The sequence below is a fragment of the Triturus cristatus genome, chromosome 3_2 (assembly GCF_964204655.1).
Source record: "Triturus cristatus chromosome 3_2, aTriCri1.1, whole genome shotgun sequence".
Lineage (NCBI taxonomy): Eukaryota > Metazoa > Chordata > Amphibia > Caudata > Salamandridae > Triturus > Triturus cristatus.
Genome location: NC_140584.1, coordinates 1,183,257,395 through 1,183,284,910, shown reverse-complemented (window position 1 = coordinate 1,183,284,910; position 27,516 = coordinate 1,183,257,395). Strand labels below are relative to the sequence as shown.

The 27,516-nt window shown below is 46.5% G+C and overlaps 1 protein-coding gene across 7 annotated transcripts in view; it reads left to right on the top strand.

Moving 5' to 3' along the window:
* The window catches only part of TTLL4 (tubulin tyrosine ligase like 4), a 525,559-nt gene that overhangs the window by 128,628 nt on the left and 369,415 nt on the right, over nucleotides 1–27,516 (top strand). For 5 of the 7 annotated variants that reach the window (XM_085650089.1, XM_085650090.1, XM_085650093.1 and 2 more), the window contains 2 exons: nucleotides 10,049–11,576; nucleotides 25,978–26,103. In XM_085650089.1, coding sequence (XP_085506215.1) covers nucleotides 10,132–11,576; nucleotides 25,978–26,103 — 1,571 coding nt within the window. In that variant the 5' untranslated portion in view covers nucleotides 10,049–10,131. The remainder of the gene's footprint in view (nucleotides 1–10,048; nucleotides 11,577–25,977; nucleotides 26,104–27,516) is intronic. The other 2 variants (XM_085650094.1, XM_085650095.1) reach the window with 1 other exon arrangement.

Genomic DNA, 27,516 nt, shown 5'->3' with positions numbered 1-27,516 from the left:
AAGGCCCTGATTTTATATTAAAATCAGAGCTTTGGACTATACCATTTCCTGCTGAAAGGCAGTATTTCTCCCCATGTGTTCCCATACCTGTTGTGTCTCGCAGTTTGGTGCTTACTTTTCCTCCATGTTAAAGAAAAGTAGATGTTTCAGCACCCATGCTATTGTGCTGCATAGCAAAATGCATATAGGGTCCCAAAGGCGAGACCGATTGCTTTTCAAATGCCTGATGTAACACGAACATATGCCCTTACACAGTATTCCAAATTCTCCACTCATTTTGAAGAGTCCCTGCTGATGGCGGTGTCGTAACGGTTTTAAGCTAGCTGGGCTTGTAACTTTCAATGATAATCGTGTAAGCGATCCATGTAACAAAATGTGTTGTAAGTGGTACAAAAACCTTCACTTTAGAGTCTGGAGAGTTATGTTGAATATTTCTACAACCTCTGCCCAGCTTTGTTTGTGAAAAAATATTTTAACCCATATTGGTTCAGCAGAACTTAGTGTATTGTTTTCAAACTCTTTCCCTCAAGCTGTTTGTAACTTTTTGGGGAATCTTCCACTCTTAAAAATGTTATTATTCTTTTGTTATTGAGCTTCCCGATTTGTCTTTCAAGCTGACTGCAAAGGCATACTTTTGCAAATCTATCACTGTTAATACACATTTTACACTGTCATCCGCAGCACATTAATGGACATCTGAGATCTAGGAAACTAATGGATGTGGCTTCGCACCAATAAGCCACACCGAACCAGTGTACTCCCACCTGGGAGGCAAATGTACCTCTGCACATGTAAAAATTCACTTTGAACAGCACTTCCTTTCGGCAAGGCAAGAAAACAAACCCAAATATAGGTAAAGTAACACGCACACAAATGTATTAATGAACGGTAGGCCATTCAAACACTTTTTTAAATGAACAAGTAAAGTAAAATGTAGGAACTCTCTTTTAGAATAAGGCTTGGGGTTTATTACATAATGCTCTCTAAACAAAGGCTGTCTCAGATGCCAAATGCAGAAGCATGAATCAAATATATATATATATATCAAACTTATAATCTGAAGGCATGAATTGATAACTGAGCAAACTATACTAAATGGCATGAATCAATAATTATACTGAATAATAAACAAGCAATAACTGATATAAGATAAGATACATTGGACGTCCTGCAAGAGATCAGAAAGACCTATATATACATCATGTGATCAAGGCTCTATGGAGTTGAAACGTGTTATGGCTGACTTACCTCAAGAAAATAAAATTGATTGAACGCACCGAGATGTGGTCCGTGCTCCTTTCTTCTATACATTGAAGTGCCAAGCAGCAGCGTAGTGTTCTTTGATATATACATATATAGTAGAGGATTACTCTGGATGTGCACCTCCGACACCACAAAGAAAACCCCTCAAATGATCAAAGCCACTGGCCACACATCACAATGGCAATAACCACACAACTAAATACATCACCTGGTGCATACACTGCCCACTTCTGACCGGGGGAGCATTCACACAGCCGGGGATCAGAGCTTTAGCAACCAGGGGCCCATACTCCGAGATAGGAACATCTGCCCTCTCTCGGATTCCAAAACTCCCAGTTTCTCAGCTTGCAACCCTCTGCTTTAAACACACTAGAAGATTCGCGAAAGACCTTCTCCCAGCGCCAGAGGTATTTTACCAGAACTGGCCAAGTTCCAAGCAAGCATCCTCATGGCAGTAAGGAGCGCTCAAGTCTCTTCCTCCATTTGCACTTCCTCCAGCCTCTGCCTTGACGAAGCTCTCACAAGGCCTTCCACAGTACACTAAACAACCAATCGCTCAGGAAAACAGCAAGACCTTGAATGTGAATAACCCAAACAACTTGCAAGCAATGCTGTGCACGCAGCAGCAAGGCAGAGTCAGACATGAGGCTGTGTCAAAGACAATAGCCTGCACCTATAATTCTCATCCACACAATTTACAAGCACCAATGTGCACACAGAAAAGTTTGAAGCAAGGTAACGTCAGAAAGCAGGATGACACAACGCCATGTCAAAGAAAGACAGCAAGATTACAGGATAGAAGAGAAGCAGATATATGCAGGACCATCCTACATTAAGGCTAGGGTAAAATAACACACTAAATACAGTTCCAATGGTGGTAATTGGAGGTCGTCATAAGGTGCCAGACTACAAGAGTGGCTCTTTCACGACCGAAACCTATGATTTAATCCTCCTACTAAACATGACCTCTGTGAAAGAAAGTGCTTTCTAGCGTCTTCTATAATTATAAATGTGTAAGCATCTTTGCCTGATAACCAGCCCCGTACATGTTTTTTGTTCATATAGTCATCGTGGATTTTGCAGTCCATGTACAAGGTGTGTCCACCCCTCCAAAACTACCAACCCTCAGAGGGTTGTAATAAGCTCTTTTGAAAAGCTTCTGCATCCCAGTGGGCCTTCTTGGACCAAAACACAGCACCCCTCCACTCATCGTTTCTCTTTTAATTTACTTTTTCATTTATTAATTGAATTCTCATTTTATCTAGATGAGACTTTTTATGTAAAATACATTTTTTTTATTGAACATGAATGAAAAATGTTTTTAAATTTAGTGCAATGATATAAGCGGTACTGAAAATGCATAATCAATGCCCTGAGACCGCAAAACAATTCTATTAACAAGGCTTGCAAAAACTCAAGCTGCAGTAGCACAACGTTGATTTTACTTGCAAAGATCGTAATTAGTATATTTGCATCTTTCCCATTACCCCTCAAAAAGACTCAACGGACCAAATGAAGTCCTATTTAAAAATATATATATATATTTTTATTGATCTTATGCGGTGTCTCATCACGTGAAAGCATTAATACAATCAATACATAGGAAGTTCAATAGGAGATGGATGAACATGAGTGTAACTGTTTCTTCGGGTTACATTCAAAATATAGATACTTCGAGTAAGGGGTATTAGCCTCTTAATATCCCCCTATTGTAATATCTGTTTTACTTGCTAATTATCATTCATGAACAAACTACTAACAAAAAATCCCAAACATCCCACCCACCCCCCTCCCTCCGATCTGGCTTGCACCTACTCATATGCTTTGGGCCCAAGATTCAGCCTTGTCCAGCTGTATGCGCCATGTTTGGGTCTCATATGTAGGAGTACATCCCGTCTCGCAGGTCTCCTTGTCTGGTGGGCGGCGGGGAAACCAATCCCAACACCGTGTTAGATGCGGGGGGCATGTCTCCTATGTATGGTGTGGTATAGAGGGTTCAACTGTTTTGAGTGCCATCAGTAGCAGATCCCATTCCATAGATATCTGTGTCTTACTCAATCCCCGTTATCCCTCCCTCCGGATAACTGCACTTTCCGCTCTTCCCCAGCGGACTGCCTCTTCATGTCAAGTGCGTATTGTTGGGGGAAGGGCAGATTTCCATCTCATGGTGATGACGCGCTTCACTATAAGTAGAGCTAGATCAGCAAATCTGAGCTGCACTCTTTGTGCCTTAGGACGACGGAAGAGCCCCAGTATACAGCGCTCCACTGTGTCCCAATCAGATTCCTATTATGTCTCCTATTATATGTGCAATCTCGGACCAGAATCCTCAAAGACGTGGGCAATATATCCAAGCGCCGGTGTACACTGGAGGTCATATTCATAAACGGAAAAACTTTATTTTTTCAGTTGTACCTTGGGTTCCAAATGTACACATCGTATAATGGTTTATGCAGTGCTTAAGCTTGGGGTCCAAGAAGTTTTTGCACTTTTCAACATTGTAAAAGCCTTTCGGGTTCTGTCTCAGGTTGTTATCGATCTCATCAACTATTTTGCATGACTTATTATGGCTTAGAGATGATGGACAAAATACAGGTTTGGGTCGTGACATCTTTGCACTGATCAGAAAATAAAAAGCGTCTTTGAAGTATTTAATGCCTGGCAAAACTCCAATCTCCACTGTGTGGCAAAATATACTTTTCTACATTGCAAAAAACACACACAGATAATTATAGAAGCCACAAATGTCTGCATGTTTTCATTTACTGCGCTTTATAAAGGATTAGAGGCTCTCTTTTTTAGGCTCACGTAAAGATACTTAATCTTAAAATGTCCTCTATTTATACTTCCTCCTCAAATGATATTTGTGAAACGAATCTCCTAATCACTCTCCTCATACATGCTTCACACATTCTCTGATGGGGGTCTTTATTCTTTTAATATACTTTGAAAATTGCATAATCATCTTAAAACATTCAGAAGGCTCAGACATTTCTTTCACTCTGTACACAACTCCCAGCGCCTGCATAATTTTGAAGGGGGTAGAGATTGTAACAGTTTTTGTAATTACCTTTCTGAATAAGCAGACCCCATGATGAGACAGGCATGATTCAATCGACTTTGGTTATCCGTTTTCCAACCCTCGCAATAGTCGTACTGCCCTGGCATTAAGAACAATGTTATGATTGCCCCTATCCTAGTCTGAAGAGCAGGGTACCCATTCAGCCTCCAATTTATCCCAAGACCCCTTTTTAGGTCTCGGCTAGCGTAAGCTGCGCACATGCGCAATCTCGCTGGCGAGATTTTGTGTTTTTGGGTAGCTTTCACTAGCGGGGTTTAAGCCCCGCCCTTCTTTTCCATTGGCTGGCGTCACCGTTTATGCTAAACGGTGACCAGCCATTGGAAAAGAGCTTCCAGTGACGTACGCTTTTCTCTTATAGAGCTGTCCCACTTGGACTGGCTCGTCTGACTTCCTGCTGGTGTAAAAGGTTTCTTATCTTCTTTATGGGGCGAAACAGATGGCCCCATAAAGAAGATAATAAACCTTTTACGCCAGCAGGGCAGTCCGTCCAAGTGGGACCGCTCCAAAAGAGAAAAGTCTCTGTCGAGGACAGGCACGCGCAGCAAACTCCATCCTGGGCGTCCTCATCGACTTTCACCCCGGTCGTTCGGAAATTGCGTTGCAGTGAGGCGCGAAAGCCCACGGCTTCACTTTTTCTTTTTTGCGCATTTGGTTCTCACTCACTGATTCTGCAAAAGTCATATCTCTGTAACGTTTCCTTTCCAAACTGAAATAAGGAATGAGATGTAAAGGTGCCTTCCCGTATGATGGAGTCCTGCCCCCCCCCCCCCCCCCCCCCCCCCCCCCCGCTCAGTGTTAAAGTTAGAAAATAAATGATTGTGGTGTCCTGCAAGAGAGACTTTAATTTCTCTGGCGCGGCGTGTTGCGGCTTGAGCTTCACAATCCAACCTCCCACGTCTCCCCCTCCCTCGACCACAGCACCCCAGCACAAGCCTGGCAGGCCCTTCAAAGGCTCCGGAGCGGGCACCAGCCCATGGGGGTCCTACGCCATGTGCTGAAACAGCTGCTCCGAGGCGGATGGGCAGACGCAGGCCCAAACAAAGGGAGGAAAGAGGGTGAAAACAACACACACACCAGGCCGAGCTGCTGTTCACCCCTGTCCAGGGGCGCTTCAACGCCCTTCATTGAAAGCTTAAAGTAGCACCCCCCCCCCCAAACAAAACAAGCAGCAAAAAAACATACAGCCCGAAAACTCAAAGCGAATATCACACGCTCCGGCGGGCCGTAATGCCCCGCTAAAGCCTGATCCGGGAATAATTATCAAGGGGCTGTTTAGCCTGGTATGTAGGGGTGGGGACGTCTCTTCCCCCTTTTTTTAATTAAACAAAGTAACTTTCCCAGCGGAGTAAGGGAAAGGATAAAGGTGTGATAACATTTTAGGAAATTGTTACCCTACCTGAAAAAAGACTTTTCTTCCCAGACAGTGGGGGAAACATCAAGGGGCTGTCTTCTGTAAACACCCCCCTGCGGGTGACGTGGCCTTTCCAGCTGGCTGGCTCTTTCGAGTAGTGCATGGTTCTCATAGTGCAGCATGGCCACCCCCGACGTAAGAAGTGTTCCCTCGGAGGACGAGGTGTCCCCTCCTACCAACAACAGAGGCGAGCGTTTGCTGGTTTGTTTCTTGTATTAGTTAGATTACCACAGTCCTTATCGAGCGTTTGATTGATTAGTAATGCCTGCCGGTCAGAGTCAATCGAAGTCAACGGTAAAGCTAAATATGCACTTGAGACAATCTAAGACTGGGCGGCCAAAACGGGGCACTTTGTATTTAAGGTCACCGGATATCTTCATGTTCCCCACTCTTACATTGTTTTAAGATGCCGATTTGTTTCAGCTGAAATTAATCTAGTCTGAACTCCCAGAATTGGAGGATATGACCCTAGGCCAGAGTGGGGACCAAGGATCGAGCTTTGGCGTTGGCTTGACGTTCTGTGATTCTGGGCAAATCACTTAATCTCCCTACCAAAAAGGAGTGTGTCCTTGTGTAATGCAACTGGTGCTCATGTAAAGCGCTCCAATACCTCCGGGTCGAGTTCGCGCTATATAAATATGCAACAACAAAAAAATGCACTGGGCTGCTGAATGGGAACCAAAGACATGAAAACACTGACGCCATTGAGGCACGTGGTATTTACAGTTCTTACACCGGAGTCCGAAAGGATTATGACTTCAAAATGGACTTTGTAGTAAGTTATAGAAAGCAATACTATACTTTTATACTAAAAGCAATCAAATCAATTAAACGAGTAAACAGTCATAACTGTGTATTTTTACCCACAGAGAATCTTAAGCGTGGATTTAGACGGAGGACACGCATCTAGGAACAGAGGTCAGATCGCATTACACATCTGCTCTGGGGAGCAATCTAGGCCTAAACAAATACATACTTTTGAAAACCAAGCCAAAGGGCCGTCCCCAAACACCGTTGTGTTTTTTTTTTTTTTTTTAACTTTGGAGTGTTTTACGTAGATGGATAGACAGTGACCGTGTTAACAATTTAACACAGACTGGAACAGCCTGTAAACTAAGTGACGGTCAGCGCACTGTGCAGGGTCGAGTCGGGGGCCTGTGCCTGCACAAACGTCAAGACACGGAGTGCAGCTTCAGGTGGGGACATTATGTACCAACGCAGGGTATCATGGCTGGGATGTGCGTCTCTGTGACTCTTTAACAAATAATCTGTCGTTGGGAAAGTGTTTTTCTCTAGAACTTCTAGAATGAGTGAGCAAAGGCCACTTAAAGTGTAAGGTGTTTAGAAAAATAGATAAGAGGTGGAATGAAAACTAGCCAGAAACCAAGGATGACCAGGCGAGTGAGCCCTCGTGAATACCCAACTTTATCCAGGACTAGATATTGCTCCGGGGGGGATGGGGTAAGAGATCTCGCGCTGACTGCGGCTAGCCTGAGGGGCCAAATGGCCACTGAAAAAAGACTTTTCTTCCCGGACAGTGGGAGAAACATCAAGAGGCTGTCATCTGTAAACACCCCCCTGCGGGTGACGTAGCCTTTCCAGCTGGCTAGCTCTTTCGGGTAGTGCATGGTTCTCATAGTGCAACATGGCCACCCCCAACATTGTAAGAAGTGTTCCCTCAGAGAACGAGGTGTCCCCTCTGGCCAACAACAGAGGCGACCGTTTGCTGGTTTGTTTCTTGTATTAGTTAGATTACCACAGTCGATTGATTGATTAGTAATGCCTGCCGGTCAGAGTCAATCGAAGGCAACGGTAAAGCTAAATATGCGCTTGAGACAATCTAAGGCTGGGCGGCCAAAACGGGGCACTTTGTATTTAAGGCCACCGGATAACTTCATGTTCCCCACTCTTACATTGTTTTAAGATGCCAATTTGTTTCTGCTGAAATTAATCTAGTCTGAACTCCCAGAATTTGAGGATGTGGCCTAACGGCCAGAGTTGGGGAACAAGGATCGAGCATCGGCGTTCGCTCAACATCCCGTGATTCTGGGCAAATCACTTAATCTCCCTACCAACAAGCATTAAAAATGTAATAGGTCTCGCCTTTGATTAAGTTAAAGCCATTTGCTTTGCTATAGAATACCATTAGCAAAGCATATGGCTTTAACTTAATCAAAGGCGAGACCTATTGCATTTTCAATGCTTGTTACAAGTGCATCTAATCGGTTACCGCTGCGCTTTTTATGCGTTACAGAAAGTTGTTTTTGAGCAGCAGAGACCCAATGCAGCGCTGGGTGTGCAACTTGTAGTCCTGCTAGCGGTTTTGCCCCCCCTACCCCTCCCCCCGATGCTTCTCATTCTGCCTCTTGGTGATAAAAATGATTTTTTGACATCAACCTTTCTTATAATTACCCTCCTTATAACCACTTGCTTAAATGACCCCGCGGTTTGTAGAAGAAATAACTTATAGTTTTCATTTTCTGACTTCACATCTTTCTTCGTCACCATCCTGCAACTTCTCCAGGTCTATTACAGATTCTTTGCTAGAATCCATCTCTATTCCGCCCCTGGAGCCCTCTGGATCTGACTTTCGCATGTCGATGCCCTCATCATCATCACTCAGCTCTGTGCCATCTGTGGTGCTTTGCACCAGTTTAGCGGCATTCCCCGCAGGCTCCATCAGCGACAGTCTGGGATGTTTTGTTCAGCAACACCTGTGATACTGCTCCCTCTACATTAAGTGTATGTCCCTGATTTTCCTTTGTGGTGTTGAGTTTTGCAGAGGCGTTTGTGATTTACGTCAGCATTGCTGTTATAGTCTGTCCTAGTGGTCCAACGTTTACGCCATCACAAGAAATTCTCAAAAATGTCTAAAAACTGGCACTTTCTTCTTTAGAAAAGCTGTATTTTCTTACTCTCTCTAATCTGTGGCCTTTTCGCTTAAATCCTCTGTGCATATATCTGACACGCCCACTGCACACGTGTAGACTTATTTCTCCCTACGCCCTACACAGCATTCCAAACATGCCTTCTAATCGGATTATAATCCTGAATTTGCAAGTTTATCATTTTATTAATCTTGATTCAAAAGGTTATAATTTTATGAACTTTAGATTTAATCAAATTATAATTGTATACACTTCATTTTTTTTAAATTAACATTATCCTATAAATCATAGAAATGCACTGTTCTTATCAAAACATTTTAAGAACCGATTAAACGCATATATTACTGATTGTAATCTAGAAACTCGGGACAAAGGGATTTGTCAAAATCAACTAATTTGAATACATGGCGGTAGTGTACGACCTATACTACTCATTCTTCATATTTAATCTTTATATAGCGAATTAAATGAATCTTAGCAGTGTGATAACACAACCCACCCCCAAATATCGGTGGGAAACTTTTGTCATTGTAGCATAACGATGATACAGTATTTAGTGAAACCTTGATTGACCAGCAGAGGTCAGATCTCTGCCATGAAGTTTTATTGCATGAACAACTATATGGAAATGAACATAGATAAAACCAAAGTAGTGATTATAGAGTGGAATGCATGAGTGTGCAGAGTTGCGCAACAGCATAGCGGAAAATAGACTGAACAATAGTTGGAGGAATGAAAGAAGTGTGTGTGTTTTTTGTTGTGTGGATAGGGACAGGTTTGCCGCAGATTTGAAGCTCAGAGGAAAGGTGCCTGTATGCAAAGAGTGGTTCAAGTGAGGTTCACACAGGATACCCTAGGGTTGTGCTAGAGGTTTGATTTGGGAATAAAGGAGTTCGGTGGTGCGCATGACCATAATGACCTTGTTTATCTCCTTCTAGACTGCTACATCTCGTTGAACTTGACATCTGCCTTTCACTCTCATATATTGGTCTAAACCCCTTTGTAGTTGGAGCAAGCGGGACCTTTTTTCAAAACTTGCCATTCTCCTGCACCTTGGAAATGTGTAGGACAATTGTTCATTGCTAAATCAAGCCTGATTGAGCACAGGTGGTTTGTAAACATAGCAAGTGGGCAGTACAGGAGAAGCATAGAACATAGGGCTCGACTCATAGTGCAATTGTGTACTATCCTATCTTATACAAGTTAGATGTTCCTGTTAGATGTTCCTGTGGCTGTTAATTAAATGTTAGATATCTGTCCATATTTGTTTATTTCATTTTACACTGTTAACCATTCTCTATCCTGGACTTAAAACTTTGAGACTATAATCATGGAACATAGGTTGTCTGTAAAAGGAACTCATCAAAGGAAGAAGACGTTGACATTTGTTTTTGATCTTTTCAGGGTGCCATATCTGAAGAAGCTGACAGATGCCTGATGTCCTCCTGCCCATGTCCTGCTTGTGTCTTCCGTAATATGGCCCACTCATGGCCTCAGCAGGGACAGAACATCATAGCCCCGTCTTAAAAAGGAGAATCCCGCACAGGCCGAGTGCTGCAGCTGGGAGCGTTGTTGCCAATTCGTCTGAGGGGCCACAAAAAACAAAAAGCCTATGGCTTGTTCCGCAGCTACAAGTGAAGCCAATTTGGAGGCTACAGAGAAAACAAGTTCCTGTGATAGAGGATCGAAAACATGCACTCACTGAAATTCTACCACAGAACAGTTACTATTTTTTCCCGGGCCAGTTAACTACTACGGATGCCTGCAACCTACCGCTACGCACAGTGTTTAGTGCCCCTCAGCAGCCGACAGTCTTGCCTCGCGACCATTTGGCAAGCACTCTTGTCTTTCAGCAATCTCACCGTGTTCATAAACCCTATCAGAAGCTTGAGTCGCTGTGCTTGAGATCTGAGGTCGTGCGCAGAAGAGTTTGCTCTCCTAGTAGAGATCCGTTCACTGAGTTACCTGCCAATACATCTGCCATATCTGAAAGTGCCATGACTTCGTCATTTGTGGATCAGTTTCACCCACCAACTGCAGCTGGTGAGCCACCGAACATTGGAATAAGGACTATCACTCGCTCCAGAAAAGTTACTAGCGCATCATGTAAACCAGCACTAAACACCAATTCATTCCTGAGGCCAAACAGTGCTAAAGTGCCTTCATATTTAGCTCAGGAGAGTCGCAGAGTAAAAAACCCCAGGATGTCAGCGGGATCCACATCCTGGCACCACCCTGCTAGCAATGGAGATGGCACCATCTGCCATCTTGATGAAGTACCTCCCAAAAGCAATAGTGTTTTCAATCCAAGCCACATGAACTCTTCTGCTGTGGTCTTTGTGCACAGCGGGTCTAGTCAAAAGGGGCCACAGACGTCTTACAAGTTAGATGATGCTGAAAGTAGAAGGGGGCGCTCAGAAACCAGAGATCAAGGGGTACAGCTCACTGAAGCGGTGCGAAAGCTGACTCAAAACGGCTTTAGTAAGAATCATCTGATTGGTGACGCTGTACTTTGCAGTAATGCAAGTACAAGCCTGATTCCCAATGATGCGGCTAATGCAACCTGCAAGAGGAAAGCACAGACTGTTCTACTGCAGAAGACTAAGGCAGAGGGAGATCATGCTCCTCACAGCAGCCCCCTTTGTGTAAATGGTGAATATAGCCTTGCCAACCCTGAAAGTGCCAATGCACACCCAGAGCTTGTGGTTGCTGACTCTTCGACCGCCCACATGGACTCTTCAGACCCAGTCACCTCACAAAGAACTGTTGGTGTACCTCGTAAACGCAAAGATGCCAAGTCTAAGGGAGAAGATGGCCCTCTGATGAATGTTACTGCAGTGGCCACCCAAATATCCACAATCCAGCTAGATAAGAACAACGGCCTTCAAGATCCAAGCGCACACATGCCAAGTGTTCAGAATGGAGACGAAGTGTAAGTAAAATTTGGGGAAAATGCAGAGGAGACTTGGCATTCATCACAAAAGCTGACCTGCTGCTTTGTTGAATGGATTCTGGCTTGAACATCTAGGATTAAATGTCGTTTTTAAATGCCCAGTCTTTGTTAAAAGGTCTACATTGGCATGTGAAAATAAGGGTAACATTCTTAAATTGTTACTACATTCAACTAAACTTCTTTATGCCCCTTTCTCTGCTCCAGAAATTTAAAGAGCAACATTTTACATAATCTAGGTGATTGTCACAATCCTGTTGCACAAATTTGGATGACTTGTTACCCAGTCAATCTGCACACATTTCAGCGATCTTTCAATTAATTTTACTAATTGAAGCAGCATGTGTTATTGGGTAAGAAGGACAAACTGTTTAGAACAAGTAGTGATCTCTACTGTGTGTATTTATTTAGTCACCAGACTTAATAGAATGTGTTGGTTGGTTTACCCAACCCTCTGATCTACATCAGCACCATCAGCATAGTTGAAAGCAGACTCTTTGTTGTGTTAGCTGTTTTGCGTCCTTTAGCATGCCTCTTGTCCCGGCTTTTTTCACCTTTGTCTGAACCCATACATCCTTCACTCCCTTAAAGCACATGCCTCTCTATTTAGACTTTGCTTCACAGTTTGTACCTAGCAACAGTAACCATGTGTGTCCCCTCACCTCTGTTTGTCTTGAGAAAGCTGCTAGTATGTACATGTGCGGTCAAAAGCATTCTAAAGCTTAGCAGATACAAACTTGAAAAGCTGTGCTATCCTGCCTGGTCCACTTTTTCGGACTAAACCTGTTTTCCTCTGTGATCTTCATAGTTGAGGATAACCACTGTAGGTGCTCCCTCATGGAGTGGATGTGTTTGCCACTGTTCCCACAACTCAGGTTTTATGGTATACAAGTACTAGGTAAAATTCTTTTGACGAGCTGGAGGAAGAGATTTTTCTTCACACCTTTCAAATTCCATAAGTATCTGTAGCACACTTTCAAATCTATCTGGCTAGAATGTATTTTTTGATAGCCAATTTTATTGCCATTTTAAACAACAAAGGAAACATAGCTTATGGTATATCAGACATTTCAATCCGGTTACAAGTGATTTCTCCTTTCTGTTCGTTTAAAGTGTGAGCCCATCCATGCTACGTATACTCAGTCCAACGGTCCCATTCATTTGTCCCATACACGTTCATGTTTAGCTGGGCACCCTCTTGCTTCGTACAAAGCTTTTTCTTGAATAGGACACCAATCTACACCCCTGCGCCATTTAGCTATAGAGGGAGATGTCGCATCCTTTCAGGCTGCTGCAGTGTCTTTTAGCTATCAGACTGGCTGTTTCCAGAAATAGGTTGTCAGCCCGGGAGCCATCTAGTCCCTCCATCACCCCCTGGAGAAGGGCAAGGGGTTTGAGGGGGACCTCCCACCCCAATATGCCACTTAATTCAGACACACTGGTCGCCCAGTATTTAGAAAGGATGGCACAGGACCAAACCATGTGGTAGAAGTCGTCTGGTTCTGTTTTACAGCGTGGACATTGTGGGCTTGGGAGGAAACATGCTATGTATAGCCGCACCGGGGTAAGATATTCGCAATGAAGGTAGTAGATCTGAATGAGGCGGAGCCTGGCTGATATAGTGAGTGTCCTAGGGCCCATCAGTGCATCCCTCCAGTCTTTCTCCTCTAGAGGACCAGGCCAGCCATCCCAGCAGGCTCTTAAGAGGTTCTAGTGTGGCTGGGGTATTGTTAATCAGGGATTGATAAATTGGGGATATTCCTCCCTTTCCTAAGTTCCCCATTAGGAGCTTGGCCTCTAGTGGGCTAAATTCGGGGATTGCTGTGTGGTCAGGGATGTGGAGGGCCAGGGCATGGCGCAGTTGAAGATATCGGAAGAATTGGGTGGAGTGTAAGGAGTATGCCTGTTGTATGTCCCGAAAGGAGGACAGGTGCTCCCCTTCCATATGTCCCCCAACAAGTTATGCCAATCAAATCCCATTTCTGGAAACCTGTTAGTGTTGCAACCTCTCGCAACCAAGTGCTGTGTTGCATCGGTGTTTGCAGTGAGAGTTTAGTGTCCCATTGAATGTTCTGCAGCACGGAGCGCCATGCCAGTAGAACTGTGCGGGTAGAGTTTGAGGAATTGGGCCCCCATAGAGCATAGCCTGGACTTGAGAGAATCTGAGGCTCTCCAGTTCCAGTCGATAAGTTGGATCCGACCATCCGCTGTTAAACCAATTGTGGATCACTTCAAGGCAGATAGCTAAGTAGTACAGAAAGGGGTTTGTCATCCCCATAACCCCTTCGTATGTGGCCCGCTGATAAGTTGTGAGGGCCAGATGCAATCTCGAGCCACCCCAGAGAAAGGTTGTGATTACCCCGTTCATGTCGCAGAACCAACTGCAAGGGAGGTGGATCGGAAGATTTTGAACGGTGCACAAGAGAGTGGGGAGAACCATCATCTTGAAGAGTGAAACTCTACCCAGGGGGTTAAGTGGAAGAGTTTGCCAACGACATTTGAGAGGGGGGAGATTTAGGGACCAGGTCAGCTCAGGGCGGAGCGCCACCCAGATCCCGAGATATTTGAATGAGAGCCTTCGCAAGGGGATGGTTGCTTGCCAATTCACGCATTCTCTAGAAGTATGGCGGGGCACCACAGTGGATTTGGCCGGGTTTAGGCGTAAGCCAGACGCCCTCGCGAACGAATGGAGAATCTGAAGAGATCTTGGGCCGGAACGGACCGTGTCAGCCAAATAGAGGACGACGTCATCTGCATACAAGGAGAGCCGGTCCTCGTGGAAACCCTGCCAGCGCCACCCCTGTATCTGGCCATCCATCCGGATGCGACATGCCAAAGGTTCAATTGCAAGGGCATAGAGGAGAGGGTAAAGAGGACATCCCTGTCGGGTTACCCTCTCGAGCGGGACGGTGTCCGACAACGCTGCATTTAGAAGGACCCTGGCAGACTGAGTAGAGTAAAGGATCTTCACCATTCTTTGATAGGAGGGCCCGAAGCCTGCCTTTTCCAACAGGTCCCCAAGGTAATGCCAATTAATCATATCAATAGCCTTTTCAAAATCGAGCAGCACTAGGGCTCGGTATGGCGAAAGGCGACTACGGTGGGCGAGGGTTACTTGTAGGCGTCTAAAACAGTGTTGTGTGCTGCAGTGTGGCATGAAGCCTCATTGGTCAGGTTGTATGAGGGTGTGGAGCTCCTGCTTCATGCGGGTAGCGAGGATGGTTACGTAAATTTTAATCTCTGTGTTAATGAGTGGAATTGGACGGTATTGAGCACATGAGGGCGGGGGAGGGTTTACTTTGAGTATGACCACGATGGTAGCTGTGTCTGACTGAGGAGAAGGTGCCTTTCTCTATAGCTTCCTTGAAGAGGGCATGGATTCTTGGAATCAGGATTTTACGGAATGCTGCAAAGTATTCTGCGGGAAACCCATCTGGACCGGGGGACTTATGGGTGGCGAGTAAGAAAATTGCCTCCCCAATTTCTTCTGGCGTGGATTTTAAGTTCTGCTTGTGAGAGCCGCGGAAGGGCGGATGTTCTGTAGAAAGGAGGAGCTGCTCTGTGGCCTATGCGAGGGATCTGCTGAGTACAGTCCCTTAAATTAGGTCTCAAAGCTCTGTGCGATTGTTGCAGGGGTGCGAGAGATGTGTCCCTTTGCATCTCAGATTTCGGGGACAATACGGTTGGCAATGGGGTGGGTAGCGAGCCAGTGGAGCAACTTGCCGTTCTTGTCTCCCCACCCATAGTCCCTGGCCACCGAGGCTCTCCAAACCTATTTGACAGATTCGATGGAGATATTTTTGATCTCTTCGCGTACTAGTTGCAGCTGTCGGCGTTCTGCTTTTCCTTCCGCCGCAGCAACCATTCGCTCCAGATGGAGGGCCTTGGCTTCAAGTTAGGAGAGCTGGCATTCTTGGACCTGCCGTTTGTGTTTGAGGAACCCTTTGGCGTATCCCCAAATGGTGGCTTTGCCAGCCTCCCACAGTGTGTCCAGTTGCTGCACTGTGCCCTCATTAGTATCAAAGTAGTTGTTTAGTTCTTCCCCAATTCCCTTCTTGTACTCTGGGTCCTGAAGGAACTAGGCGTTTAGTCCCCACAGGGGTCTCAAAGCTCCAGTGAGAACCATCCCAGTCATGAACCCCAACCAACCCCCACCCCATACTTCCCAAAAAGTAACATCTGTAGTCCAGTGAACAAGGTTTGAAGTGTAAACAGGTGACTAGTTCGTCGTGGGGCGTAGTGTAGGGCTACATGTTAGGCCCCTCACTGTTCAAAGATTTTTGTTCCTCCAGATTGAAGTCCTTATAGTGGCAGTACTTAGGTTCAGGTTTGGGGGCTGCATGACAGATCGGTGTCCTCTGAGCTGGGCCCCGGGGAGTTGTTGGGACCTACTGCGGTCGTCCGGTCTAGGCCATTGGAATTGTCTTGGAGTCCAGGCGATCCATCCTCCCCGGGGGAGAACCAGCCGGAGAGGCAGGTTTCGCTCCACAGGTGTATGACCTTCTCTGGGACCCAGCGTGTCGCCCACTGGAGGCTGTCTGTGCGTTTCCGCGTGGCTCCTTTTGGAGGTTTGTCATAGTGGCACTCTTCGTCAGGCGGATCGGGCATTCCTCGAAGTACGATTTGCCCTCGAGCATAACTTTAGGGCGGGCGGGGAAGAGGAGTCTATAGGACAGATTGAGGGCCCACTGCTTCTGCTTCACGTGGATGTAAGAGCGCCTGTGGGCCTGCCCTTCCTTGGTGTAATCCGGAAAGATCATGATCTTGACCCTGTTGTGGAGCAGTTCTGTTCGTGAGCGGGCCTCCTGCAGGATGGCATCTCGATCTCTGAAGTTTAGGATTCTCATAATTATTGGACGAAAAGGTGCTTCCGGTGGCGGTTTCCTGGCAAGAGCATGATGGGCTTGTTCCACAACAAACCAGTAGGACAGGGTGTCTGCAGGCATCCAGGATCTGATCCATTCCTTAATAAAAGTGTTGACCTGGGTGGGCTCCATGCCCTCGGAAAGGCCAACCAGGCAGAGGTTGTTCCGGTGGGAGCGGTTTTCAACATCCTTGGCTCACCTGTGGAGATCGGAGGTACAAGACAGAAGTTGCTTCACCTGCATTTTTAGTGTCCTCTACCTCTGAACGGCTGGATTCTGCTGCTGTAATGTGAGCAGTCGCTTTGTGGAGATTCTGGCGGAGAAGGGCCATGTCCACCCAGACCTCGCCTATTTTGGTCTCCATAGATTCTTGGCTGGTCTTGATGGTGTGCAATATGGTAGCCAGGTCTCCCTCAGGGCGGCCAGTCTGTGAGGGCGCAGTCTCACTCTGGGTGGGGCTGTTGGTTGCTTGTGCTCCATTCTGGTCTGTCGGTTGGGCCTTCGTTCCTTTATCCTTCCCTATGATGGAACTGATCTTTAAGAGGGGGTCTGATCAGCCCCGTCGTACACTTCTCCACGTGGGTCACTGTAGCACCAGTTGGCTCAGCCATTCGGACTAGGACAGGCCCCCTTCCTCGCGATGGGTTCAGGCGAGGGTCGGGCTGGGAGGGCTGACACTGTCACAGGGCTCAGGTATGTTTGTTGATGCAGGTGGTCCAACGTTCATAGAGGGGAGAGAGTGCAGGGCAATTGGTAGGGGTCAGGGCTTCTAGCCGATAGTATGCATGATTATGTGGCCATTTGTATATAGGCTGCAGTGCTCTGCTGGTCTCCTCCACTGGGCGCAGGTCAGGCTGCAGATCTCCCGCTCATATTGGGCCCTCAGGTCAGGTCGGGCCTTCTTTTGGCTGGACTCCCTTGTCACCCTTCCCACCACTGCTGTGCACAAGATGGTAAGTGGAGCGCCGGGCCCCTAAGACGACTCTCTGTTCATCTCTTGAAAGCCAATGATGGGTCCACCCGGGTCCAAGCGAGGGGGTGGATCTCCTAGTTGTGTGGGTTTATGAGTCTGCCACTTAAGTATCAAACCGCTTCTGCTCTGTGTGGTGGTGCGGCTGAGTTGGGCTTGATGGAGCAGCCGGACTTCTGACACACCTCACTGGTCGCAGGTCCCCAGCCCTCACCGGTGTAGGGCCCCGGAGTAACGAGGTAGTTGCTGCAAGGTCTTGCAAGGTTCCTTCCCTGCAGTCCAGAGACTCACCGCAGTCCAGACCTGCCAGCAGGTGAGTGGGAGCTCCGCCGGGCTGGGGCAGAGGAGCAATGGTGTTAGGGTTAGATCCGGGACTGGCGCGTTTCTGCCAGCAGGCTGCGCACCGACCGCCTGGGGGTGCCTGCTCCTGGGCCACAAAACCTCACGTCTCCAGGCCCACACGAGGTGTCCCGCGGGCTGAGCGCAACTCCGGTCGTCCGTGGCCTATCAGCAGTTACGACTGTGTTGCGGCTGTGTCAGGAGGCTGCTCCGCTTATGGTATTGGGCCCTTTTGTCTCCCCCAGCATCTGTGGCAGGGCAGGGTTCGCGCCCGCTCAAGGTAAGTCTGCCGCCCTCAGAACTAGCAGCAGGACCAGGATCACTTCGCTGCTCCCGCAGGGGGAGGTAGTATGGGGTCCCGCCAATCGCAGGCCGAGTGCATCGCAAGTCTTTTGCGGCTGGTCAGCGACGGCAACCCGCTGCAGTAGGCCCTGGCCACCCCGGAAAGCAGCGCTGCGGCCCATTCGCCGTGACCAGGGCCCCCTACTCACCTCGTGCACCCATGGCAGGTGTCTCGCTAGCTCCGCTGGAGCTTCAGGACACCACGACTTCACAGGGGCCAAGTGGCACACACAGGATCAGGTCTCCGCTCCTCCGATGCGAGGCAGGCAGCACGAGCCCAGGGATCGCCACGGCCGTCCCCCAGCAGGCCCCCCAGGCGTGGGTCAATTCTACGCCGTTTTGTGGCGGGTCTTGCTGCTCTGCCATTTATCTCCGGCAGGCCCCCGCTGTCTGCCTGGGCTCTTTTCCAGGAGATCAGGACTGGCACGGGAACCTTGGTGGTTAAGGTGTCCCTATGGATACTGGGTACTCGAGGATAAGGTTGGCATCGGATTGCTGAGGGGTTCGGAGCAACCGCTGTCTTGGCTTGCCAAGCCACGCCCCCATCGAGCTAGAATTTAGCCTCATTTAGGCCAAGATGACACTAGAGCTGTTGGGTTACAAAAAAAAAAAAAAAAAGTCTTCTGAATTTACTGCTCTTTGCTGATAAAATTTCCCTATCTCCTCCGTGAGAATTTTTCCCACTGAGAGAGAAATGTGAGGTAATTGGATCAAGATGATTGAGAGAGGCACATTGTTTGGGTTTTTTTCTTGCCAATCGAGATATTGCACAATTGTGGCTGTCTGATAGAAACCCCCTAGAGTAGTTTGGATACGCAGTATGGATCATTGTTTCCACCATGAGCAGGCAGTTGCCAGAGGGTAAAATATGGGCACCTTGGTGGGATGGCTTTTACAGTGTTGGACGACGTTGTGTTTGTAATGCACGTGGGGGTTACTAAATATTAATAACTTACTCCAGGGAATTTTAGGATGGAGGTTGACTGCTGGTTCTTCCCAGAGGCTGTAAGGAGACGTTGTTTACTCTGAGTTCTGGTACTTGTATCCTCCTCGGTCTGGAACGTACTATTTCTGAGCTTAAATGTGGACGTGGTAGGATGGTCTTGTAGGAAAGTAGTAGGCCACATAGCCCTGTACAGCACCAATTAGCAAGGTCGTGTATCGCCCTAATCAATGCATGCTCTCTCACAAAACATGAGAAGGAGGTACATGATGTATTAATAGATTGATCTAACCCTGATTTAGGTAAAGCCTGTCTGATGGAGTATTGGGCCTTCTACCATCCCTCGCCGAGGTCGTCGGGGTGGGGGCTTAGCAATTTTCTTTAAAGTGTCAGGATCTACAGGCCTTAGCCTCACATTATTTTTTGGGATGCAGGACTGTTGAGGTTTTTCAGTGCTGCTCTCTGGGTCCTAAACCCTTCCTGTCCTTGTATGCCTCTCACTGGTACTCAGAGGATTTGCCCTCCATCTGGAATGCCTTCCTGCATTGTTGCCTTTAGAATGGAAGGCGGCCTGTTCTCTGCCCCTGTTTTAGTTAAAAAAAGAAAAAAACCCGCCTAGTCTGGCATTGATCCCACACATGAAACTGAAATCGCATTGGTTTCTGTCATGCATTAACTAAGCAGGGCAGCTGACTAAACCGTGCTGGTTTTTGTCCTGGGTGACCTAAGGAGGGCAGCAGATAAGGGCAGTGTTTTTGCCTTGGCATTTGTTAGGTTTGTCAGCTGCTTTCGATGCAGTCTCCCATGAGATCTTGATCTTCAAACTTGTTGAAATTGGCATTAAGGACACAGCATGACGTGGTGTGCATCCTAGCTTAACTGAGCTCAAGTGGTTCATCTCCCGCCGTTCCAAGCGAGTTCCTGTCCATTTAACAGTGTGTTCCTTAGGGCTCGACATCAAGTCCTACTCTGTTTAATATTTACTTGAGGACATTAGCTCAGCTCATCAGAATGTTGACTTCATGAACTATGCAGGCCACACCCAGCTTGTCATCTTTGTGGACTCTGTCACCTGCTCCCTTTAAGAATTTTCATCACTGTGTGCATACAATCACAAACTGGTTAACCTCTAATGCCCTAGCTTTATTTGAGGATAAAATTGAGATTCTGTGCCACGCCATGAGCAAGATTCCTCATGCTTTCCCCCCGAGATTTCTGGCCATCTCCATCTAACTTTCCTTCGGTAGGTTTGTCTGTTGTCAGGAACATGGGGTGCCATTTTGACAGCAAATCATCTGACGGCCCAGGTAAATAGGTTGGTTCCACTTGTTTTTTTTCGTTTACAAATGCTTTCTAATGTACTTGCTTTTCTTCCTGCTATTTGCTGACTGCTGATCGTTTGGGCTATTTTGAGGCGCTTAAGTCTATAGGCACTCTCTCTTTTAGGGTTCCCCAGACTATTTAAGCAAGAGTCTCGTCTACATTCAAATTGCTGTTGCGCTTTTGGCTTTTTCTCTTCACCGGTGCTCCTCTGCTTCTGCTGCTCTCAATAAAATTGCACTAGCTTCTGCCGAAGAGGATTCTTTCTGAGTCTCTGCATTGACCACAGGGCCTTCTATCTGCTCAGCCTTGTTTTATCTTTGTGACAAGCTTAATTGGTATTGCCCTGGTCGCTAAAGTTAGGCTTTCTCGTGTTGGTGTCATGGAATTTTCTGTACAGTGATTTCTGTTAGGATTAGGGATAGTAATCTAAAGGGTCTATATTACCTGGACAGGGCTACATACAGTATCCCAAAAGACTAGTGGGCTTCCTTCTTGACCACCCACAATTCTATTTAGAACAGTAAAAAAGAGTATAAGTTAGTCCTATTCAGTTAGGGTCCAATGGGTCTTGTGGCCTCACGTCCATGTCCAGAGATGGTTATGGAATGTTGAGTCCACTGCAGAGTGTCGACTGATAGTTGTGCACCCCCCGCCTCACCCATGTGAGGAGCATAGCAGAGAGCACATAGGCAGCGTGTTATGTGCCATTAATATTACTGGGCTCCTCAGATGTGGTTAGCTCCTCAGTGTATTGTGTGCAGGAAAGGTCAGAAGTGATTTTCTTTTTTCTCTTTCAAGTGATTGTGAAACGTTAGAGCCTATATGGTAGGGCCTCTCACAGTAGTCTAATGGCCTCTGTATGCAGCTGAACTGAGCCAGATCATAGGTAACTTGTGTCACAGGACCCCTGCCTGAACCCTGGGTTGTGTATTGGGGGTTTTGGGTTATTTATTTAAGAGTTATGTATAGCGCTGGCCATACCTGAAAGTATCAGAGCACTTCACAACATTAGTGGCGACAAAGTTATACGATAAAAGCAGTAATACAAGCATTGATTCGTGACGAATCGAAAGTATCTGAGCGCTTAACAGAGTTAATAGCAAAGAATTCCCAAAATATAACAGTAGTATATACAATGACTCGTGACGAGGTTCGCTCTCAGAGAGATCAACAGTATTATATACATTGAGTCGAGACTAAGTCCTTTCGGGGAGGGGGAGACCAAGGAACGAGTCGAGGGTGGGCGGGGTGGAAGACTTGGTTATAAAGTGGCAGTGAGCTGCGGTGGGAAAGATTCAGCGATAAGATGGCAGATATCCAATCGGAAGAGACTGGTTGAGGTAGAGGTCCTTGAGATGCCTTTTAAATTTTAAAAAGGAGGGGTTAGTCTTGATATGGATTGGGATGGAGTTCCAGATTCTGGACTCATTTCCTGAGAAGGATCGAGATAGGGTTTTTTGTTTGTGCGTTTTTGGTGGAATGAAGAGTAGAGTGTTAGTACTCCTAAGAATCCTTGACTGGCTGGCTTTCTTGAGTTTGGAGGCCAGGTATGCATGTTTCCCTGTGTGCAGGGCTTTGTGCGTGAGGTTCTGAAATTGGTACGCATTTCGATTGGGAGACATTTTAGTTCTCCGAGTGCAGGCGAGATGTTTTCATATTTCTTCACTCCGGTGACCATTCTTGCTGCTGCATTAAGAGTTGATAAGAGTGGAGCTAGGTGAGGTTTTGCTGTTCCTGTGAGCGTTGCACTGCCGTAGTCTAGTCTGGACAGGACTAGGGATTGGGTAGCTAGTTTGAGGTCGTTGGGAGCAATGTAGGGTTTTATTTTATTGAGCAGGTTTAGGAAGGCGCCTCTTTGTGGTGTTTGTACATGTCTAATTTTGGGTCCAGAGTGATTCCCAGCGATTCTTCAGTCGGCCATGGTAAGATTGCAGTTGTTCATCAAGAGCTTATATCCATTCTGTGAGTAGGTGGTTCTGTTCTTTGTTGGAAATGAGGAGGATTTCCGTTTTATCTTGGTTGAGTTTCACATGATTGAGGGATAACCAGTGTTTGGATTTCTCTTAGTGTCATTTAATCTCTGGATGTCATCAGTGGAGGAGTTCTCTAGAAAGATCTGCGTATCAGCCGCATAGAGGTGGAAGGGGATGTTGGGTTTTTTGAGTATTGTGGTGAGGGGTTCCATGTAGATGTTGAAGAGTTGTGGGGAGAGAACTGATCCTTTGGGGACCCCCCTGCTGACTGAGTAGGTTAGACGTGAGGTTTTTGATTTTTATTTGTTGGGTGAGCTTCTGCAGGAAGGAGGTTAACCACTGTAAGACCACCTCTTCTGCTCTGACTCTTTCTCGGAGTACCTTAGTGAGTAGTTTGTGGTCAACCGTGTCTTAGGCTGCAGATAGATCCAGGAGTATGAGTAGACCGCACTGGTCCGTATCGAGAGATTTGTGGACATCTAGTACATTCAGGATAGCTGCCTCTGTGCTGCATCCTTTGCTGAAACCCAATTGGTGGGGGTCTAGGAGGTTGGTGTTGTCCAAAATGTTGGGTGAGCTGCAGGAGAACACATCTTTACAGGATTTTAACTAGGAATGGGAGGTTGGAGACGGGTCTGAAGTTATTCAGATTGTGTCAGAACCCGTTTTGTTTAGTAGTGGTGTGACTTGTCTGATGTTGAAACAATCAGGCATGACTTCGGTACTCAGGGAGCTATTAATGAGCTTGGTCCAGAGCGGGGCTAGGGTGCGTTTGAGCTTTTTGGCCAGTTGATGATCTCTGCTTCGGCGATGGGGTTGAAGGATTTCCAGCTGTTCGGTGGGTGCTTGGGTGTGAAATCTGTCCGTGGGAGTGAGCTTCTGTTGGGGGGGGGGGGGGGGGGGCTGCTGTGATTGTCCAGGGAGAGCTCAATGTTGGCGATTTTGTCATTAAAGAAATTGGCAAAGTTATTATAAAGGTCTTTGGAGAGCTGCATTGAGGATGCAGGGGGCTTGGAAGTTTGTTGTCTAAGATTGAAGAGTTCTTTAGGTCCATTTTTGGCATTATCAAGGGCATCACAGAAGGATGTTTTAACTTTTTTGATGTGTTTTTTATAATTCCTACGTTCTTGATTTGAGTTGATCAAGGAGGATTGTGGACGGGTTGTTTTGTCAGTCTTTCTGCAGCTCTTAGTTGTCGTCTTTCGGAGTTTAAGTCTGTGTTAAACCAGGATCTAGATGGAATGTTCCTGGCTCTTTTTTGTTTCTGGGAGCCATTTGGTCCAGAATGGAGGTCATAGTTGTAGTGTTCGTGAGTTCTGTTGTGGATAGGTCATCTGTGGAGGTGGGAAGGAGTGAACTTAACCTTTCGTCCATGTTATCAAGCAGAATCTTTCTTAGGTTCCTTGCCCAGTAGGGGTGGGGGGGATTTCCTGAGTATTAGGCAGGCGGGGGCTCGATTGGTTGATGTGGAATAGAATGATATGATGGTCTGACCAGTCAACAGGTAGGGTGTAGTCGATGGTGACTGCATCTACTTGAGCAATGATGGCATCTAAGATTGAGTCTCTGTTATGAGTTTGCTCTTTGCATTGTTGGTTGAGGTTGTTCTTATGTAGAAGTTCGGTCAGGGTTTGGATCAACTGGTTGTTTTCCTCGTTCCAGTATAGATTGAGGTCACCTAGTATAATGTTGGAGTCACGGAGTGCGCAGTAAGTTATCAAGTCGGTAAGGTGTTCTCCGAATGAGGTGTCGTTGCCAGGCGGGTGGTAGAGGAGATGGCAGTATAGTGATTTATTATCCTTCGTCTTAATGGTAGCTCTTGTGTATTCAAACATGTTGTATTTGAAGGAGTCCGTTTCCGTTACGGAGATGTTACTCTTGTATATGATAACGATGCCTCCTCCTCGCTGTTTTTTTCTGTTTTTATTGATGACTAAGAAGCCCGGGGGCATAAGCATGTCGAAGGTTGGGGAAGAGAACTCATTCAGCCATGTTTCAGTGATGAACGTTATGTCTGTCATGTGTAAGGATGGTTTCTGCCAGCTCTGTTGCATGTTTTTTGGCCGATCTGCAATTTATGAGCATGCAATTGATCATCCCAATGTTATTGAGGTTTTTTTCTAGCGGGGCCCTGGGGATATTGGTGAGGAAGGCTGGAGGTCTCGGTGTTCTATGAGGGGAGCGGTCTCTTCCAAATCCAGTGATGACTTGGATCTTCGAGCTTGGGGTGACAATACAGACTGCGTCGTAAGAGATGGCAAGATCGATTGCCTCTTCCATGGATATTGATTGCGGCTCTTGTTCTTTTTTTGTCTCTGTGGCTGGTTCAAGAGGGTTGTCGTGTTCCAGCTGGGCCATTGAGCCTTAGGGAGAATTGAGTGTTTAGTGTTGGTGAATGTGGGTGTAGAGTGTGGGCGTTGGATAGACGTTGGGGGAGCGGAGAGTTTATGGATTTTGTTAAGGCCCAGAATTACCGTTTCTAGCTGGCTTTCTAGAATAGCAAGTCTCTGAGTTGTCTCGGAGGAGGAGGGAATGGGGGAGTCTGGGTTGGGGCTGTCCTGAGAAAGGTAGTCCCAGGAAGGGGAGAGCTTGTTGTTTGAGGGATTGACTTTTGGTGTTAGTGTTGCCTCTGTTATCCCTGTGGATAGACATGGACATGAGGCGTGAGTTAGCATGTTGTGATTCAGGCGGCCGCCTATTGCGAGCTGGTAAGGGGAGGGAGTTCTGGGTCCTTGACCGAGGGATAGTTTCCGTCGTTTGTTGGGAATAGTAATAAGAGGAGGAGGGGGGAGGAATCAGTCTGCGGGGGGTTGGGGAGTCTCCTCTGAGACTTATTTCCGATTAGTTGTGAGGGGAGGTGGGTATTATGTGCATCAAGGGACAGGGGTGGGTGGGAGGAGGTCGGTGATCGGGGGGCAGATGTTGGCGTTTTTGGCATACGTTTTGGGATTATGATGTGAGATTTCCAGGGTGTCAATCTATCTGGGGATAGGGGGTTGCTCGGGTGGGAGTTATGTGAGTGAGGGCTTTTGGCAGCGAGGGGACGAGAGAGACAAATGCATCTAGGTTGTTGTTGTTGGCTTGTATCATGACTGTGCAGTTGGTGTAGATTGTCATAGAGGTGTTGCTGTGGCGCGTAGGGCGGTTTGGGATTGAGATTCAGTTTGCCGCTTGTGTTGGAGATGGTGGACCATTCCCGCCCCACCCCCAGACTATCTGGGTAGGAGGTACCCGGACTGTACTGAGCTATGAATAAACGTGCAATAAAACATGCAGTGTGTATGAACTGTGCTGAAACCAGGAGATCTGAAGATCTAATAAAATCTTTAGCTGACAAAATAGGCAAGTTAATTAAGGATTTTTTTTTAAATTTATGCCCAAAATGAGGACATAGATGAGCTGTCCCATTGCAACAGTTTTAGGATTTGGGAGTACAATACCCAAATCGCCCTAACATTATTTAGTAATTTGTTGTTAAAATTCTTGTACAACTGTATGGTCGGGAGGTTTTCTTGTAGGCTAGAGCTCACCGATCCTTGGGCCCCAGACCCAAGCCTGGCTGCTTTCTATGTCCTATCCCAAGATTCTTAAATTATACAGACTGAGATACTTTTCTGCACATTTACAGACCAATGCCTGACGTCCGGTTTGATGGGGCCACAATCTCCTCCGTTCTGGATTTTACAGAAGCAGTACAGGAGGCCAGAAAATCATTAATAGAGATGAACAAGCTCCTGCGACAAAAAAATATCAGGTATGCTGTGCCTTACCCTGCAAGACTGCACCCTAAATTTAATGGAAATGCATAAAAAATTCTCATTCCTGGGGCAACAATTGACTGAGGTTAACATTAAAGATACTTGAGAGAGTAGTATGTGTTTTCACTCTGAGGCTGGACCGACCTGCGTCCTCCGCACCTATAACGTGAGTGATAATGAAATCCGAAGCTGGAAGGTTAACTGAGCTATATCAGTTTGAGTTCTACTTTTATTTTGTTGATGCTACTGATTGCATTAAGAAGATGTGCTCAGTGCTCTTTTACATTATACAAGATATAATTTCAGATGTGATTGGGATGCAGTGGATCTCCTTTAAATCCTTAATGTTGTGTGTCGCAGATATGTAGGATCACTTATTTGTCTAAAGGGACATCGTTGTGACCCATTCCATTGTAACTGCCTTAAGAATGGTCTTGAATGATCTCATACATCCAGTGAGTCTGTCCGACTGGAATGCCTGAGAACTCATGCATGTGGTTGCACAGTTTAAAAAAAAATCTTTTTTATTGAATAAGGAAACCAAACTTATGACAGCATATCGTAAAGTGACATCGTGCATCAGTACCTTAACCATTACCAATTTGTCAGTACATATCAACATTGCCATTACATTACATATCGTCAAGTTCCATTATGACCACTAATTTCACAAAGTAATACGTTCCTGTATAGAGGGATCGTGAAAAGGTGCACATAGCATTCCCTTCGCTTCGTTCCAGGTCCCCCAGATCTTAGTCCATTTTTGGGGGCAACCCCTCCCTTCGTAGATCACCCTCTCCGTCAGCATACACCAGTCCATGTCAGCTTCCCAATCCCGAAGTTTAGGTGTCGTGTCTCCCTTCAAGGCTCTAGCTATGTTACGTTTTGCAACTACATTACCAAGGGAAACCCAGATCTGTTCTTTAGCCGTCCAGTCTGTTGCATCCCAAATGTTAAGAAGGCAGAGTCAGTTGGTGGCTTCCATACTTATCCCGCAGACCTCCCACATTTTAAAGGTTATCTTCTTCCAATACTGCTGTATCGTCGGGCATTCCCATCACTGATGCAGATATGTACCCACTTGGACACAACCCTTGAGACATAGTGGGGAGCTTAAGATTCCCATCTTAGCCAATGCAACACCAGTATAATAAACTCTATGGAGGAGCTTAAGTTGAATTAACTTAAATCTAGAATGCATTGCAACCTCCCGAGTGGAGGCGAGTGCTTCCTGCCACTCCTCATCATCTAAATCTCCCACTTCTTCCACCCACCTTGCACGGACCTTCACCAAGGCGTCTGGGGAATTATTTAAGATGTTCGTTTAGGTCAGGGAGATTACTTTATCTTTCAGATAATCATCAAGGAGTCTGTCCTCCAGTGGCGAGGCTGCTGGGAGATCCGGGCCC